This window comes from Anomaloglossus baeobatrachus, chromosome 1 (assembly GCF_048569485.1).
Source record: "Anomaloglossus baeobatrachus isolate aAnoBae1 chromosome 1, aAnoBae1.hap1, whole genome shotgun sequence".
Classification (NCBI taxonomy): domain Eukaryota; kingdom Metazoa; phylum Chordata; class Amphibia; order Anura; family Aromobatidae; genus Anomaloglossus; species Anomaloglossus baeobatrachus.
Window position 1 is genome coordinate 218,684,984 of NC_134353.1, and position 17,806 is coordinate 218,702,789.

Sequence of the window (17,806 nt, forward strand, 5' to 3'; positions counted from 1 at the left end):
ACGATAACGACGCTTTTGCGCTCGTTAATCGTATCAAAAAGGATTTGCACACTACGATATCAACTGCGATGCCGGATGTGCGTCACTTTCGATTTGACCCCACCGACATCGCACCTGCGATGTAGTAGTGTGCAAAGCCCGCCTTAGAGTCTCCCTTCAACCTTAAAAACTATGATACTATGATACATTTGTCCATTAATCCTGCCTTCAATCACATGAAGTTTACCAGTTCCGTATGCTGAAAACCAGCCCCACACCATCATGTTCTCAGCTCCAAACTTCACTGTTCCTATGGTGTTTTGAGGGTGATATGCATTGCCTTTTGGCCTACAAATACAGTGTGTATTAGGGTATTAAAAAGGTTTAGTTTTGGTCTCATCTGACCAGACTCTATTCTCCCAGTATTTCACAGACTTATCTAAATGTTATTGAGCAAACTTTAAATATGCTTGAACATGGTTTTTATTCCACAATGGAGTCTTGCGTGGTGAGTGTGCATACAGTCCATGAAGCTTGAGAGCATTTAATATTGTGTTCTTTGAAAGTTTTGTACCTGCTGAATCTAGGTCTGTAGATAGTTCTCCACATGTGGTCCTTGACTCTTGGACAACTGTTAGGATTATTCTTTTCACTCCTCTGTTTGAAACGTTGTGGGGAGCACCAGGTCATGAATGATTTAAGGTGAAATTATGTTCTTTCCACTTCCAGATTAAAGCCCAGACAATGCTTACTTGAACCTTCAGTAGTTTAGAACTTCTGTAATTAATACCATGAGTATGTTTTGCAACAATAAGGAAACGAAGGTCTTGGTACAGCTCACTGGTTTTGCCCATAATGAGATGTTTCTTGTGTGGCCCTTTGGTCATGAGATACCTTTTAAAGCCGATCAGTTGAATCAGCGGATATTATTTTTCACTAAAAGCCAGAATTGCTTTCTAATTACTGACAGATTTAAGTTGATGTCATGACTTTCCACAGCTTTTCGGACCTCTATTTCTTCCTGTGTTTAATACTTTTTCACTGTGTCATTTCTCATTATTACATATTACTTATTTTCTGGACATATAAGGTTTGATTTCTTTGTCTATGTGGATAAGATGGGTTATTACTGATATCTGGTGAGAAATTAAATGTGTATAGCAGCGTTAGAAATATTTTTATTTAGAAAATTGTTGACATGTTCAATACTTATTTAAGAACATGATGGAAAAATATTTTGTTGAATTCTGTTAGGTTCTTTACAGTATGTAGTTTAGATAAATTTAGTATTGGGAGAAGAAGAAGGATATATGGCTGTTGATCTAGATTTGCTGGAGAATGGACTAGCATGGTTAAAATCCACAACAATTTATCACATAAATATGAAAAGTGATCTTGTTAATTATTATACATATTCTTCTTTCATGTGTCCATAACAATGTTTTTAGCAAAAATAAGAATTCGTAAAGCTAAAAATAAGTTGCTGTTTTTTTTTACAATAGTTACCACTAGTGATTGGCAAGCTCAAACACATAATTCTCAGCAAAGTCTGTGGTACTGTTCGGGTTCAGTCGCCGGCAAAAAAATAAAAATAAAAAAGGAAGCAAAATGGGGATTAAAGCACGACAATTATATTCACCAAGTTTTCACGCATCTGTCACACTATTTCTGGTTCCCCTTGTTAAATCTTATGAACATTCACTGCTACCCCAGCCCACCCTCTTCGACAGCTTCTGTGTTTGGTTACAGTCAGACTGTGCCTCCATCCTCTTTGCCGACATCTTTGATTGGTTGTCCTCACACTAGCTGTCTGGGTCCCCAAAGTGTAGTCTAAAATTAAATAAATAATTTAAAAAAATGATGTGCAGTTCCCTGTATTTTGATACCTAGTGCAGATAAAGAAGACAGCTGGAGGCTGCAGTTCTCAACTGTGTGCATTATATTGGCGGGGTATCAAAATACAAGGAACCCCACTCGGCTTTTTTAAATTATTTAAATAAATAATTTAAAAAATGGTATAAGGTCCCCCCATTTTTGACACCCAGCCACAATAAAGCAGACAGCTGGGGGATGCTATTTTCAGGCAGGGAAGACCCATGGTTATTGCGCCCTCTTGAGCCTAAAATAGCCACCTGCAGCCACCACAGAATTAGCACATTCATTAGCCAATCCTGGGGCTTACCCGGTTCATCCCCATAGCGGTGGCAATCAGGGTAATATAAGAGGTTAATGACAACTGTGATTTGTCAAAAAATCACAGCTACCATAAAGCCCTGAATTAATAATGGGTAGTGGTCTATGAGACCCCTCATTTTGAATCATGTAAGTAAAAAGAAAAACACAACACAAGAAAAAACCTTTATTAAAAAACACAACAAAAAAAACACCCTTTCTCCAATTTAATAACTGCCAAAATGCCCCTACAGGTCTGACTCCGACATACTCCATACCACGATATCCCACTACGATCTCGGCTCTGCTAGATCTGGGATTACAGTGTGTGGTCACATTAGAAAACATGACTGATCACTGCATGCTGTGGGACATACTAAGAGAGCTGCAGCTGTGAGAGCAGGGACGTCAGTGAACTCACCTTCGGTATCGATGTGTTTTTTTTTTTTTCAGGAGATGCAAATTTGGTGCAGAAATGTCTGCAACCAAATACTGAACATGTGCACATAGCCAAATCTGGTAATCTGGCATTCAGTTCAATGACTTCACCTGATGTCACAGTGTAATGCCTGCCTGGAACCACAGACTCAGACTGGCTGTTATGGACAGGCTAGAGGGAAGCCACTCACCAAGCAGGACCCCAAGAACCCTGAAACCCTTTAACCCCTATACAAGGATTTGGAATTACACAGGGCCCCGGTGATCACTACCTGTGGAAGGCTGCAGTCCAGTGAGAATAGTAGTTAGGCAGGGTCAAACCAGGAATTGCAAAACAGGGACAGAATTAGGCAGGCAAGGACGTAATCAGGAAACCAAGCAGAGGTCAATTCCGGGACTGGCGGCGAGGTACAGAAACGACAGGCAGAAGGTTAGTCAGAAAACAAGCAGAAGTCCAAACACAGGGGGGAGACTAAGCAAAATAGAATGGGAGCCAGGTAACAGGAAAACAGAACTAGCTCTGGCAGTAGTCAGCAGACAGGAGGGGGAATTAAAAGGGTGTGGTGTCTTCCCATTGGCTGAGGCTGAATGATGGTAACTTCAGCTGCAAGACACATGCCATCTACAGTCAGCTAGTGGTACTGCAGATCCCAGGGAAACCCAGCTTAGTGGATGAGCGGAGCTTGTGTCCACTAGAGTCACTGGTACCGAGTCCTCTCCTATCACCAGCACTATCCACGGTGGGAACACGGCGTCGTCTAGTGATTGAAGCAGAAGCAGACTCCGGTAAGGACGTGACACACAGCTGGGGTTCCCATGGTACCCCAGCTGTGACCTCAGGGGAACTGACCTTAGGTGAACTCAATGAACTCAGTGATCTTCAAAGCATTTTTGATGCATTTTTCTGCCAGGAAATGCAGATTTGGTGCAGCAATTTCTGCCACCAAATACTCAACGTGCACACTTATTAGATAGTCCGACACTGAGTTCAATGAGTTCACCTGAGGTGAGTTCAATGTGGTCACCTCAAGTGAGTTGACCTGAGGTCACAGCTGGGGTACCATCAGAACTATCAGCTGTGACCTCAGGTGAACTCACTGACATCACCAATATCCCAGTTGCGGCTCAGTCAGTGTGTCCCAAAGCCACAATGATCGACATTTTCTAATTTGACCATGTTCTGAGACCTCAGGATGTAGCAGAGCCAGGAAAGTAGTGGAACATTGTGGTGTGGATTATGTCAGATGTACAGGGGTGTTTTAGGGGTTAATAAATTGAAAAAAGGAGAGGGTTTTTTGTTTTTTTTAATACAGGATTTTTCACTGTGTTTTGTATTTATTTCTTTTTACTTAGTGGGGGGACTGCATCCTCCAGTTGTCTTTTTTATCTGCACTGGGTATCAAAATACAGGGAACCGCACATGATTTTGTAAAATTATTTATTACTTTTCACACTCCGTTAAGGGACCCAGACAACTAGTGTGATGGCAACCAATCACAAATGCCAGCAGAGAGGATGGGGGTGTAGTTTGACTGCAAGCATTCACAGATGCTATCACAGAGGGTGGGCTGAGGAAGCAGTGAATATTCATAAGATTTAATGAGTGGACCCGAAAACAGTGTGACAGTGGCTCGAAAACTTAGTAAGTATAATTGTCCTGCTTTAATCCCCTCTTTGCTTGATTTTGCAGCCCCCTAGCCCTTACTACCACTATTTTATAGCACTTAAGTTTGAGATTTGAGTCCCTATAGACTTAAGCCCGCTTTACACTCTGCAATGTATCTTACAATGTGTCGGCGGGGCCACGTCGTAAGTGACGCACATCCGGCATTGTAAGGTACATTGTAGTGTGTGACAGGTACGTGCGATTGCGATTGAACGTTAAAACGTTCATCGCATACACGTCGTTGAATCCTGATGAATTGCACGTCAGGTTGTTCAATGTTCCCGAGGCAGCACACATCGCAGTGTGTGACACCCCGGGAACATTGAACAGATCTTACCTGCCTCCCGTGGCTCCAGCCGGCAATGCGGAAGGAAAGAGGTGGGCGGGATGTTTACATCCCACTCATCTCCGCCCCTCCACTTGTATTGGCCGGCTGCCGCGTGACGTTGCTGTGACGCCGAACGTCCCTCCCACTCCAGGAAGTGGACGTTCGCCGCCCACATCGAGGTCGTATGGACGGGTAAGTATGTGTGACGGAGGTTAATCGTTTGTGCGGCACGTTCAACAAATTGAACGTGCCACACATATGATGGGGGTGATGCAAATCGCATACGATATCGTATGCGAAATTGCAATGTGTTAAGCAGGCTTTATATGGGGTTCGAGATCCAGGTCAAGCCAGTCCCAAACCGGACATTTTTATTTTAAGTCTGACCAGACCTGCCGAACCCAAACTTTTACAGGTTCATCCATTATATAACATTGGCATTTCTTGCCCAGCACATAGAAAATCTCATTCTACTGTCAGCATTGTACATAATAATAGAAACTTTGAGTATATTGCATTGTGTTTTGTCTATGAAAATTATTTATTACAGAAGGATACACTTACCAGTGACATTGTTGGAAGAATTTCCTTTATGTTCTGTAAAAAATTAGAATAAATGGATTGGAAAATATAACTTCTATTTACAAGTACATAGATATATATAGATATAGATATATAATATATATGTATACACAAAGTGATGTCAAAAAGTGTGTGCCCCCTTCCTAATTTTTTATTATTTTGCATGTTTGTCACTCTTAAATATTTTAAATCATCAAACAAATTTAAATTTTAGACAAAGATAACACAAGTAAGGAAAAATATATAAAAAATATATACAATTGAAATCAGAAGTTTACATACACTATCTAAAAAACGATGAAAGGAAAAATTCCAGCAACTTAGGTCCAAACAGGAATTCTTTAAAACGTAGATTCTTTATTATTTACATGTTAAAAAGTCCATATTGGGGTGAAACAACCCCGTAACAGAGAGGACGCGTTGAAATCAGAATAAACCTTTCCCGCTTTAGGCCAATTATGAATAGCAAAATTATTTATATTTGCCAAATGCCAGAATAATGCAAGAATAATGAGAGAGAGAATGTTTTAAGGCATTATTATTATTTTCTGCAAAGTCAAAAGTTTACATATACAAAGACACTATGCCTTTAAACAATAACTGAGTTCAATTTTCCCAGCTACACCGAGGCCTGATTACTGCCACATCTGTTCTCAATCAAGAGAGCACTTCAATAGGACCTGCCTGACAAAGTTAACTTGACCAAAAAGATCCTTAAAAAGGTAGACATCATGCTGCGATCCAAAGAAATGGAGATCGATCAGTGTGGAAAAGTTTATAAAGCCATTTCTAAAGCTTTGAGACTCCAGCGAACCACGGTGAGAGCCATTATCCACAAATGGCAAAAGCAAAATTACAGCAAGAGCTCAGTGACAACTCATCAAAAGGTAACAAAAGACCCCACGACAACATTCAAAGAACTGCAGGCCTCACTTGCCTTAGTTAAGGTCAGTGTTCATCGTCCACCATAAAAAACAGACTGGGAAAAAAGGCCTGCATGGCAGAATTTCAAGACGGAAACCACTGCTGAGCAAAATGAACATAAAGGCTCGTCTAAGTTTTGCCAGAAAACATCTTGATCCCCAAGGCATTTGGGAGAATACTCTGGACTGATGAGACAAAAGTTGAACTTTATGGAAGTTGTATGTCCCATTACATCTGGCATAGAAGTAACACAGCATTTCAGAAAAGAAACATCATACCATCAGTACAATGCGGGGATGGGAGCAAACACCTTTTCACACCAATATATATATATATATATATATATATATATATATATATATACAGTCATATGAAAACGTTTGGGCACCCCTATTAATGTTAACCTTTTTCTTTATAACAATTTGGGTTTTTGCAACAGCTAATTCAGGTCCATATATCTAATAACTGATGGACTCAATAATATTTCTGGATTGAAATGAGGTTTATTGTACTAACAGAAAATGTGCAATCCGCATTTAAACAAAATTTGACCGGTGCAAAAGTATGGGCACCTCAACATAAAAGTGACATTAATATTTTGTAGATCCTCCTTTTGCAAAAATAACAGCCTCTAGTCGCTTTCTGTAGCTTTTAATGAGTTCCTGGATCCTGGACGAAGGTATATTTGACCATTCCTGTTTACAAAACAATTCCAGTTCAGTTAAGTTTGATGATCGTCAAGCATGGACAGCACGCTTCAAATCATCCCACAGACAGACTTTTTTTGTTTATGAAAATTATTTATTACAGAAAAAAAGACTTACCTGTGGTGTTCTTAGAAGAATTCCCTTTATGTTCTGCGAAAAATTAGAAATAAATGAATTGCAAAAGATAAGTTCAATTTACATGTACACATACATTTTGCACACTGAAAACTTTTCAGTTCAAACTTACAGCTTGCTTATTTGTGTCTGCAGTGGCATTGCCCGGGTTAGAGCCCTGGGCACTGGTGTGTGAGGTGACCAAACACTCCTCAACTTGCCACAAAAGGAAATATAAATGCTACATTTTTCAGTGGGCCCCAGGAGATTTAAATTCCACTCCCCATCATATGTGATTCCATACCAGACACAGACTTGAAGTAGACTGCTTAATCTATATATATAATTGCCTTATTCTGTCTGTCTGTCTGTCTGTCTGTCTGTCTGTCTTGCTCCAAAATTGTGTCCTTACGGTGACACAAAGCTGATTGGCCGCTGGGCTCGCCATGGCCCCGCCCCCCCGCACGGATTGGCCGCTCGCCCAGGCAACTCGCCCACGCCCCGCCCCCCTCACGCAATGCATGCATGCTCGCTCTGGCCCCGCCCCCCGCACGCATTCACCGAACCGACCGACACGGAGCCATGACTCCCAGGTGAGTACTGTACCCCCGGGAGCCCACATCAGCGTACGCCGCCAACCCAGCCGACACATACCCTCGCATTGCTGGGGTTGCCGCCGTATGCTGGTGTGGGCTCCCGTGCGAGCGGGGGACGGGATACGCTGGTAACCATGGTAGCATAGTTACCAGCGCATCAAGGTCCTGCAGCGGCGGAACATACACACACACACGCACGCACGCACACACACACACATCAGATCACACTCACTCTCACACACACCTCACACACACATCACATCGCATCCACACACTCACAACATCCTGGTATAGCGCTTGCTTCTCGGCGGCGATACTGTGCAGTGAACTTCCAGGACCTGCCGGAGGATCACATGGCCAGAAGCATGTGGTATCTCCGGATGTTGTGAGTGTGAGCGCGTATGTGCGATATCGTCAATGTGTGTGTGCGTGAGTGTATGCGATCGGGTGTGTGTGAGTGTATGCGATCGGGTGTGTGTGAGTGTATGCGATCGGGTGTGTATGAGTGTATGCGATCGGGTGTGTGTGAGTGTATGCGATCGGGTGTGTGTGAGTGTATGCGATCGGGTGTGTGTGTGTGTGTGTGTATATGCGATCGGATCTGTGTCAGCAGAGGAGCACGGCGTGCTGGAGGAGGCTGGGAGGAGAGAGGCTGATCCTGGGGAAGGCTGGGAGGGGGAGGCTGAGAGAAGAGAGGCTGATGCTGGGGGAGGCTGAGGCTGGGGTAGGCTGGGAGGAGAGAGGCTGATGCTGGGGACAGAAAAGGCTAATGCTGGGAGGAGAGAGGCTGATGCTGGGAGGAGAGAGGCTGATGCTGGGAGGAGAGAGGCTGATGCTGGGAGGAGAGAGGCTGATCCTGGGGAAGGCTGGGAGGGGGAGGCTGAGAGAAGAGAGGCTGATGCTGGGGGAGGCTGAGGCTGGGGTAGGCTGGGAGGAGAGAGGCTGATGCTAGGGACAGAAAAGGCTGATGCTGGGAGGAGAGAGGCTGATGCTGGGAGGAGAGAGGCTGATGCTGGGAGGAGAGAGGCTGATGCTGCGGGCAGAGAGGCTGATGCTGCGGGCAGAGAGGCTGATGCTGCGGGCATCAACACACACACACACACTGGGAACCACAAACACCGCCCTACACAGACACCCACACACACAGACAACGCTGCACACACACAACACCCAACACACAAACACCGCGGCATACATAAATATACGCACATACCGCACAACACACACATTGCACAAAACATACCATCCCCCAAAACACACCACACACACACAAACCGCGCAACACACACACACAACGCTACAGACACACTGCGCTCCACAAACAACGCAACACACGCAACACACATACAACACCGCTCTCACCCCCCGCCACACCCAGACAACGCCCAGAACATGTACAGCACCCTACACAAACACTTGGTAAGTACACACAACAACATCTATATATATAACAAAAATCATACATGAACTACACAATACGTAAATTCTAGAATACCCGATGCGTAGAATCGGGCCACCTTCTAGTTCAGTAATAATAATCTTCATTTCTATAACGCCAATATATTCCGAAGCACTTTCCAATCCAGGGTTTCAAATACAAACAAACAATCATAAGTAACAGTTATAGAAGATACAATAATTAAAGCAAAAATAAAGATGAGCTTGCAATCTACAATGGGGTGATGTGGGGGGCAACACCAGGTTCAAGTGCTTATTTACAATGACGGCCCAGCCATCTGAAAGAAATGGGGGATAGATAAAGGTTGCATGAGCCGTTCTCCAGCCAATCTTCCTTATGGTTTTAGGTGCGGTGGGGTTTCACGAAGAATTATGTTCTGAAAAATAGTAGAGAGGATATGAATGAATTGACTTTGATTAGAGAGGGTGATAGGCCACCCTAAAAAGATGAGTTTTTAGGGAGCATCTGAAGCTGTTCAAGTTATGGATCGTCCTATTTTCTTGAAATAGAGCATTTCAAAGGATTCAATAGAATATATCAGCTCACCGTGTAAGGCTCAGTCCTGGTTTCGTCCTGGAGCACGGACAGGCACTGCCACAGCCCGGTAAATCATGAAAAAAGAAAGGATGTCCAGCTCTTCAGGCAAGGAAAAATATGTGAATGTACTTTTTGATACTACATCTGCACATACTATATATTTTTGAATTTAGTCCAGAAATTTAATAATTTGTATTTATGTAACAAAACTACATGGAAGCCTTATTTTCAAGTATGTAGGGCACTTGAACATCTGTTCTCTAATTGGCATTTGCATATAAACCTTGTAGCGCCGCTTCCACGGCATCATGATTAAGGGTGAGTGTTTTCACCTGAAACGCGTAGTGCTGGTCATGCCATTCGTTGTGTCTGCATAATGAAATAAAGATCTCGGTTTTCCTTGCCTGAAGAGCTGGACATCCTTTTTTTCATTTCAAAGGATTGGTGCAGCTTGGGAGACGTCTTGGAGTCGGGAGTGAGAGGTTCGGATTAGTCTGGATGTTAGTTGAAGGTCGTTTGCGAATTGTAGAGAATGGGTAACGTGATAGACAGAGATGAAGGTGGAGATGTAGGAGGGTGCCACAGTGTGAAGAAATTTGTGGGTGAGAACAAGCAATTTAAATTGGATCCTGTGTGGGCAGGCAGTGCAATAACTGGCACAGATTGGAAGCGTCCGAGTAATGATTAGCCAGATAGGTGACCCTGGCTGCTGCATTAAGGATGGACTGGGGAGTAGAAAGTTCTAGCGCCCATCCCCACCAGGTCCCAGGGGGGCGCTCCTCCTCTCACCTGCCCGGTTCCAGCATGGCTCCCATGCATGCTTCTGCTCCCAGCTTCCGGTGGCGGCGTCCTTCTGCTCACCTGCTCCGCAGCTCTGCAGCCTCCTCTCCTGATTCACGCCCTGCCATGGTCTTTTCACACTCCTGGGTCATGCGCTCTGCTCCAGAGTCTGCTGCAGCTTCTTCCTGCTTCCAGGCCACTGGTCTTCAGTAAGTGATCATAGAGTGCGTGCACAGCCACGCCCCCTTTGTAGTGGTAGCGTCCCATTACCTGGAAGTGACCTCAGAGGTCACCTGTTACCTTAGGGGTATTTTAGTTCGCCTCCCCTAAAAAGAGGTGCTTGAGCAACATTACCAGTAGCGCGTTGCTAGTTCTCAGGTCCCCAGTTGTTATTGTGTCTAATCCTTGTACCTGTTCCAAGTTACTAACCGCTGTCTCGTCCTAGAGTGTCATCACCTTCATCGCCTGTGTGCCATCACATCAGTGCCTTGACCGAAGTGCAATTCGTCTGAGCAATCTCCTGATTGTCACGTCACCTGAGCCTTCACCACAGTGCTGTCTCATCCAAACCTAGTCTTCAGTGCCGTGTCGTCTCTGCCTCCACCTTGGTGCCACTATATCTCAGACTCCAGTCCTGGACGTTGTTACTTTATCCATCCGTAAGAGACTGCCCCCCTCTGGTCCCTGGCCGCCGTGCATTTAGGCCTTTTGTTGGAAGCGCCGCACAGTCCCTGTAGAGCGTGTTCGCTGCTGGTCACTTCCTCAAGGGTGTCCGGTGCACGGTCCAGTGGCCTTCGGCCTTCAGTAGGCATAACAGTTTGCTCAGGCCATGGAATCCATCAGGGCCAAGCCTACCCGCCTGGCCGTCATGCAGCAGGAGCTCTCTCGCCAACGAGAGACCCAAGCAAAGCTAGTGGCACACATGAAGTCTGTAGAATCCCATCTGGCATCCATGCAAACCTCCGGATCCTCTGACGGCCCCCAACTTGTCAAACTGCAGGGGGAACTGTCCAGCCAGCAAGAGGCTCAGAGACCCATGGCCGAATACATGGCGTCCATGGATTCCCATCTGTTTGTACGCAGAACCTGGCCTTCTCAGCTAACCCTGAATCTGTGGGATTGTCTACATGCATGTCCAGGTCCTGCCCGGCCTTTCCATCCATGAATGGAGGTGACCCAGGATTTTGAACCAGTGCTCCTTGCACTTTGACACTGAGCTGTTACATTTGCTTCAGGCTACTGACCGCTCTAAGATAGCATTTATCATGTCACATCTGACCGGTCGGGCCCTGGCATGGATGAATCTGCTCTGGGAGAAGAATGACCAGATCATTCAAGATCTGTCCGTCTTTCTAGACACCTTCCGCAAGGTGTTTGATGAGCCTGGACGTCTATCTTCTACTGGCTCTTTGCTAATAAGAATCCACCAGGGGAATCTCACCGTGGGACAGTACGCAATTGAGTTCCGCACTATGTCCTCTGAACTCAGGTGGAGTAACGATGCATTGGTAGCTGCCTTCTGGGAAGAATTGTCCCGAATAATCAAGGACGAACTGACCGGCCAGGATGTACCTACCACCCTGGAAGATCTGATCTCCCTGGCTACCCGTATTGACCTATGCTTCCAGGAGCGTGCTAGAGAAGTCACCCGTGAGAGGAGAACCTCGCGTCTGGCGCCCACCTTCCAGCGACCAATGTTGTCTCCTTCCACCAGGCCTACTGCTCCGCACGAGCCCATTGAGGTCGATTACGTCACCGAGTCCAGACTGCATCAGAGTAATCGGAAGGCGGCAGGAGAGTGCTTCTACTGCGAAAGTGCCAAGTATCTGATTTGGGACTGTCCAGTAAAGCCGGGAAACTACTGAGCCCAGGATTCATCGGAGAGACCGCCCTAGGTCACGTCACGTCCTCTTCTTTTCTCCATGTACCCGTTTCCCTGTCCTGCAGTTCCATCCAGTTTTTGGAGCATGCGTTCCTGGATTCTGGCTCCGCTGGAAACTTTATCCAGCAGTCAGTGGTGGATCAGCACCAGATTCCTGTCCGATGTCTTGCTACTCCCATCATTGCTTCCTCCGTGGATGGAAAACGGCTTTCTGAACCCATCTGGTACATTACTTAGACCTTTGAAATGCAAGTGGGGCTCCTGCATTCCAAGAAGATTGCCTTCCACGTGCTTTCTGGGATGACTCATACTCTGCTGATGGAAATACCATAGCTTCAGTCGCACAAGCCGGTATTGGACTGGGATTTAAGAGATATACTTCAATGGGGAGCATCCTGCCACAATAAGTGCCTGGTCCCGGTGCATTCTCTTCACCTGCCTGTCGAGCCGGCCAAACTTCCTAGCTTGCCATCTGCCTACTGGTCCTACGCCGACGTCTTTGACAAGACGGAGGCTGAGACGTTGCCACCACGCCAGCCCTATGATTGTCCCATTGACCTTCTCCCCAGGACAATCCCTCCTCGTGGGCGCATCTACCCTCTGTCGCAGGCAGAGACCCAAGCCATGTCCAAGCATATAAAAGAGAATTTAGTCCAAGGCTTCATCCAAAAGTTCTCCTCTCCTGCTGGAGCGGGCTTCTTCTTTGGCAAGAAAATGGATGGGGGTCTACGGCCTTGCATCGACTACCAAGGACTGAATAAGATTGTGGTGAAGAATAAATACCCGATACCTCTTATTCCTGAATTGTTTGACCGTTTTTGAGGTTCCAAGATCTTCTCCAAGTTAGATCTCCGGGGCATGTACAATATGGTCCGGATTCGGTCGGGTGACGAATGGAAGATGGCGTTCAACACTCGTGATGGTCACTATGAATATCAAGTGATGCCCTTCGGGCTTAGTAACGCTGCGGAGGTCTTCCAAGAGTTTATGAACTACATCTTCCGTGACCTTCTGTACACCTGTGTGGTTGTGTACCTTGACGACATCCTTATCTTCTCTCCAGATCTGTCTACCCACTGAAGAAATGTCCGTCTGGTCCTGCAGAGGTTGGGAGAGAACCGCTTCTATGCTAAACTCGAGAAATATTTGTTTCAGCAGACCACACTGCCCTTCCTTGGCTGCATAGTCTCAGATACCGGTCTGAAGATGGATCCAAATAAGATGTCAGCCGTACTGAAGTGGCTCTGTCCGGATGGGCTGAAGACTATACAGCGGTTCCTGTGATTCGCCAACTATTACAGACAATTCATTCCACACTTCTATCTTTGGTGTGTCCCATATCCTCTCTCACTCGCAAAGGGGAGAACCTGAAGAAATGGACCCCAGAGGCTAAAAAATCTTTGTCTCTTAAACAGGCCTTTACTGCTGCTCCATCATTGCATAGACCTGACACTAGCAAGAAGTTTATTCTTGAAGCTGATGCCTCCTCCTCCGGAGCCGGTGCAGTCCTTATACAGCAGACTACTGAGGGTAAGACAGTAACCTGTGGCTTCCTTTCCAGGGCTTTTTCTCCAGCAGAACGGAACTTCTCGATTGGCGACCGAGAGTTGCTGACAATCAAGTTGGCCCTGGAGGAGTGTCGATATCTGCTGGAGGGGTCAGTTCATCCAGTCACCATCTATACCAACCACAAGAACCTGGCATACAGTTAGGTCCAGAAATATTTGGACAGTGACACCAGTTTTGTTATTTTAGCTGTTTATAAAAACATGTTCAGAAATACAATTATATATATAATATGGGCTGAAAGTGCACACTCCCAGCTGCAATTTCACATCCAAATCGGAGAAAGGGTTTAGGAATCATAGCTCTGTAATGCATAGCCTCCTCTTTTTCAAGGGACCAAAAGTAATTGGACAAGGGACTCTAAGGGCTGCAATTAACTCTGAAGGCGTCTCCCTCGTTAACCTGTAATCAATGAAGTAGTTAAAAGGTCTGGGGTTGATTACAGGTGTGTGGTTTTGCATTTGGAAGCTGTTGCTGTGACCAGACAACATGCGGTCTAAGGAACTCTCAATTGAGGTGAAGCAGAACATCCTGAGGCTGAAAAAAAAAGAAAAAATCCATCAGAGAGATAGCAGACATGCTTGGAGTAGCAAATTCAACAGTCGGGTACATTCTGAGAAAAAAGGAATTGACTGGTGAGCTTGGGAACTCAAAAAGGCCTGGGCGTCCACGGATGACAACAGTGGTGGATGATCGCCGCATACTTTCTTTGGTGAAGAAGAACCCGTTCACAACATCAACTGAAGTCCAGAACACTCTCAGTGAAGTAGGTGTATCTGTCTCTAAGTCAACAGTAAAGAGAAGACTCCATGAAAGTAAATACAAAGGGTTCACATTTAGATGCAAACCATTCATCAATTCCAAAAATAGACAGGCCAGAGTTAAATTTGCTGAAAAACACCTCATGAAGCCAGCTCAGTTCTGGAAAAGTATTCTATGGACAGATGAGACAAAGATCAACCTGTACCAGAATGATGGGAAGAAAAAAGTTTGGAGAAGAAAGGGAACGGCACATGATCCAAGGCACACCACATCCTCTGTAAAACATGGTGGAGGCAACGTGATGGCATGGGCATGCATGGCTTTCAATGGCACTGGGTCACTTGTGTTTATTGATGACATAAGAGCAGACAAGAGTAGCCGGATGAATTTTGAAGTGTACCGGGATATACTTTCAGCCCAGATTCAGCCAAATGCCGCAAAGTTGATCGGACAGCGCTTCATAGTACAGATGGACAATGACCCCAAGCATACAGCCAAAGCTACCCAGGAGTTCATGAGTGCAAAAAAGTGGAACATTCTGCAATGGCCAAGTCAATCACCAGATCTTAACCCAATTGAGCATGCATTTCACTTGCTCAAATCCAGACTTAAGACGGAAAGACCCACAAACAAGCAAGACCTGAAGGCTGCGGCTGTAAAGGCCTGGCAAAGCATTAAGAAGGAGGAAACCCAGCGTTTGGTGATGTCCATGGTTTCCAGACTTAAGGCAGTGATTGCCTCCAAAGGATTCGCAACAAAATATTGAAAATAAAAATATTTTGTTTGGGTTTGGTTTATTTGTCCAATTACTTTTGACCTCCTAAAATGTGGAGTGTTTGTAAAGAAATGTGTACAATTCCTACAATTTCTATCAGATATTTTTGTTCAAACCTTCAAATTAAACGTTACAATCTGCACTTGAATTCTGTTGTAGAGATTTCATTTCAAATCCAATGTGGTGGCATGCAGAGCCCAACTCGCGAAAATTGTGTCACTGTCCAAATATTTCTGGACCTAACTGTATCTTCAGACAGCTCAGAGGTTAAACCCATGGCAGGTCCAATGGTCATTGTTCTTCACCCGCTTCAATTTTGTCCTGCACTTCCGTCCAGCCGAGAAAATCGTGAAGGCCGATGCGTTGTCTTGGTCATTCCTGTCGTTGGATCAGGAGGAGGAGCCTCAGCACCTCATAGAGCCCTCAAAGCTAAAGGTGGCATCGGTTGATGTGCACCAAATTCCTCCCGGTAAGACGTTTGTCGCTGAGGTCGATAAGGAACGTGTACTCCAGTGCGGACACTCCTCCAAAATAGCAGACAATGTGGGTCAAAGGAAATCTTTGCAGTTGATCTCCTGGTACTGCTGGTGGGCAGTGCTACGACAAGACGTCATAGAATTTGTTTCATCCTGTTCTTCCTGTGCTCATAACAAGATCCTGAAGATGCTTCCAGCAGGTCCTTTGCTTCCTTTACCGGTACCATCTGCTCCTTGGCAACACATTGGTATGGATTTTATCACGGACCTGCCAAAGTCATCTGGGTGCACAGTCATCTGGGTGTTGGTGGACAGGTTCTCCAAGATGGCCCACTTCACGCCACTTACCAGGTTACCTTCCACTTCGGTTCTCGCTGAACTGTTCATCCAGTACATCTTCCGGGTACATGGCTTGCCTCTCCATATAGTGTCTGACAGAGGGGTCCAATTCACTGCTCGGTTTTGGAGAGCTGTCTGCAAGAGGATGGATGTTAAATTAGACTTGTCTTTTGCCTATCATCCTCAGTCCAATGGCCAAGTGGAACGCATTAACCAAGTTCTGACGAACTATCTTCACCACCTCATGGACGAACACAGGAGCAACTGAGTTAAACTCCTTCCATGGGCCGAGTTCTCCTATAACAATCACGTGAGTGAGTCTTCCGCCAAGTCCCCGTTCCAGGTGGTTTATGGACAGCAACCCAAAGTTCCATGTCCTGTGGCATTTTCTTCGGGCAACCCTGCAGCTGATACCCTCGTGAGGTCTTTCTCCGACATCTGGGCGGAGACCCAGTCTGCTCTGGAACATTCCTCTGACCATAAGAGGAGACACACTGACAAGAGACACCTAGATGCTCCCTCCCTTCAGCCCGGAGACCAGGTCTGGCTCTCTACCAAGTACGTCCGCCTGAAGATGCCTTCATACAAGTTGGGTCCCCACTTTATTGGTCCTTTTGAGGTGCTCCAGCAGATCAATGAGGTGTCCTTTAAGTTGAAGCTGCCATCTACGCTTCGCATCCCGAACTCTTTCCATGCATCCTTCCTCAAGCCAGTGGTCCTGAGTCAGATCCACAGTGATCTTGGTACCTTGCCTCCTCCTGTCTGTGATAAAGACGTCTATGAGGTAAAAGCCATCCTTGTGGCTAAGGAGGTCTGAAGTAAAACCTACTTCCTAGTAGACTGGAAGGGGTTCGGTCTTGAAGAAAGGTCGTGGGAACCTGAGGAGAATCTTAATGCCCCTCTTCTCCTGAAGAGATTCCTGGAGAGGAGGGGGCTTAATAGGGGGTACTGTAGTGCCCATCCCTACCAGGTCCCAAGGGGGGACCTCCTCCTCTTACCTGCCCGGTTTCAGCGTGGCTCCTACGCGTGCTCCTGCTTCCAGCCTCCGGTGGCGGCGTCCTTCCGCTCACCTGCTCCGCGGCTCTGCAGCCTCCTCTCCTGATTCAGATCCTGCCGTGGTCTTCTCACACTCCCGGGTCATGCGCTCTGCTCCAGAGTCTGCTGCAGCTTCTTCCTGCTTCCAGGCCAGGTGGACGCAGGTCTTCAGTCAGTGATTATAGGGTGCGTGCGTGGCCATGCCCCCTTTCTTAAAGTGGTAGAGTCCCATTACCTGGAAGTGACCTCAGAGGTCATCTGTTACCTAAAGGGTATTTTAGTTCTTCTCCCCTAACAGGAGGCGCCTGAGCAACGTTGCCAGTAGTGCTTTGCTAGTTCTCAGGTGCCCAGTTGTTATTGTGTCTAATCCCTGTACCTGTCCCAAGTTACTAACCACTGTTTCATCTGAGAGTGTCATCACTTTCATTGCCTGTGTGCCGTCACGTCAGTGCCTTGACTGCAGTGCCATGTCCTGATTGTCAAGTCACCTGAGCCTCCACCACAGTGCCGTCTCGTCCTAACCTACTCTTCGGTGCCGTGTCGTCTCTGCCTCCACCTTGCTGCCATTATATCTCTGACTCCAGTCCTGGACTATATCCATCCGTAAGAGACTGCCCCCTCTGGTTCCTGGCCGCCGTGCATTTAGGCCTTTTGTTGGAAGCGCCGCACAGTCCCTGTATAGGGGTTCG

At 46.1% G+C, this 17,806-nt stretch overlaps 1 protein-coding gene across 4 annotated transcripts in view; it reads right to left on the bottom strand.

Moving 5' to 3' along the window:
• Positions 1-17,806, bottom strand: part of LOC142310594 (uncharacterized) — a 200,356-nt gene that overhangs the window by 39,473 nt on the left and 143,077 nt on the right. For all 4 annotated transcript variants that reach the window (XM_075348136.1, XM_075348127.1, XM_075348121.1 and 1 more), the window contains 2 exons: positions 6,914-6,946; positions 5,148-5,180 (listed from right to left, as the gene is read on the bottom strand). In XM_075348136.1, the coding sequence (XP_075204251.1) occupies positions 5,148-5,180; positions 6,914-6,946 (66 nt within the window). The remainder of the gene's footprint in view (positions 1-5,147; positions 5,181-6,913; positions 6,947-17,806) is intronic.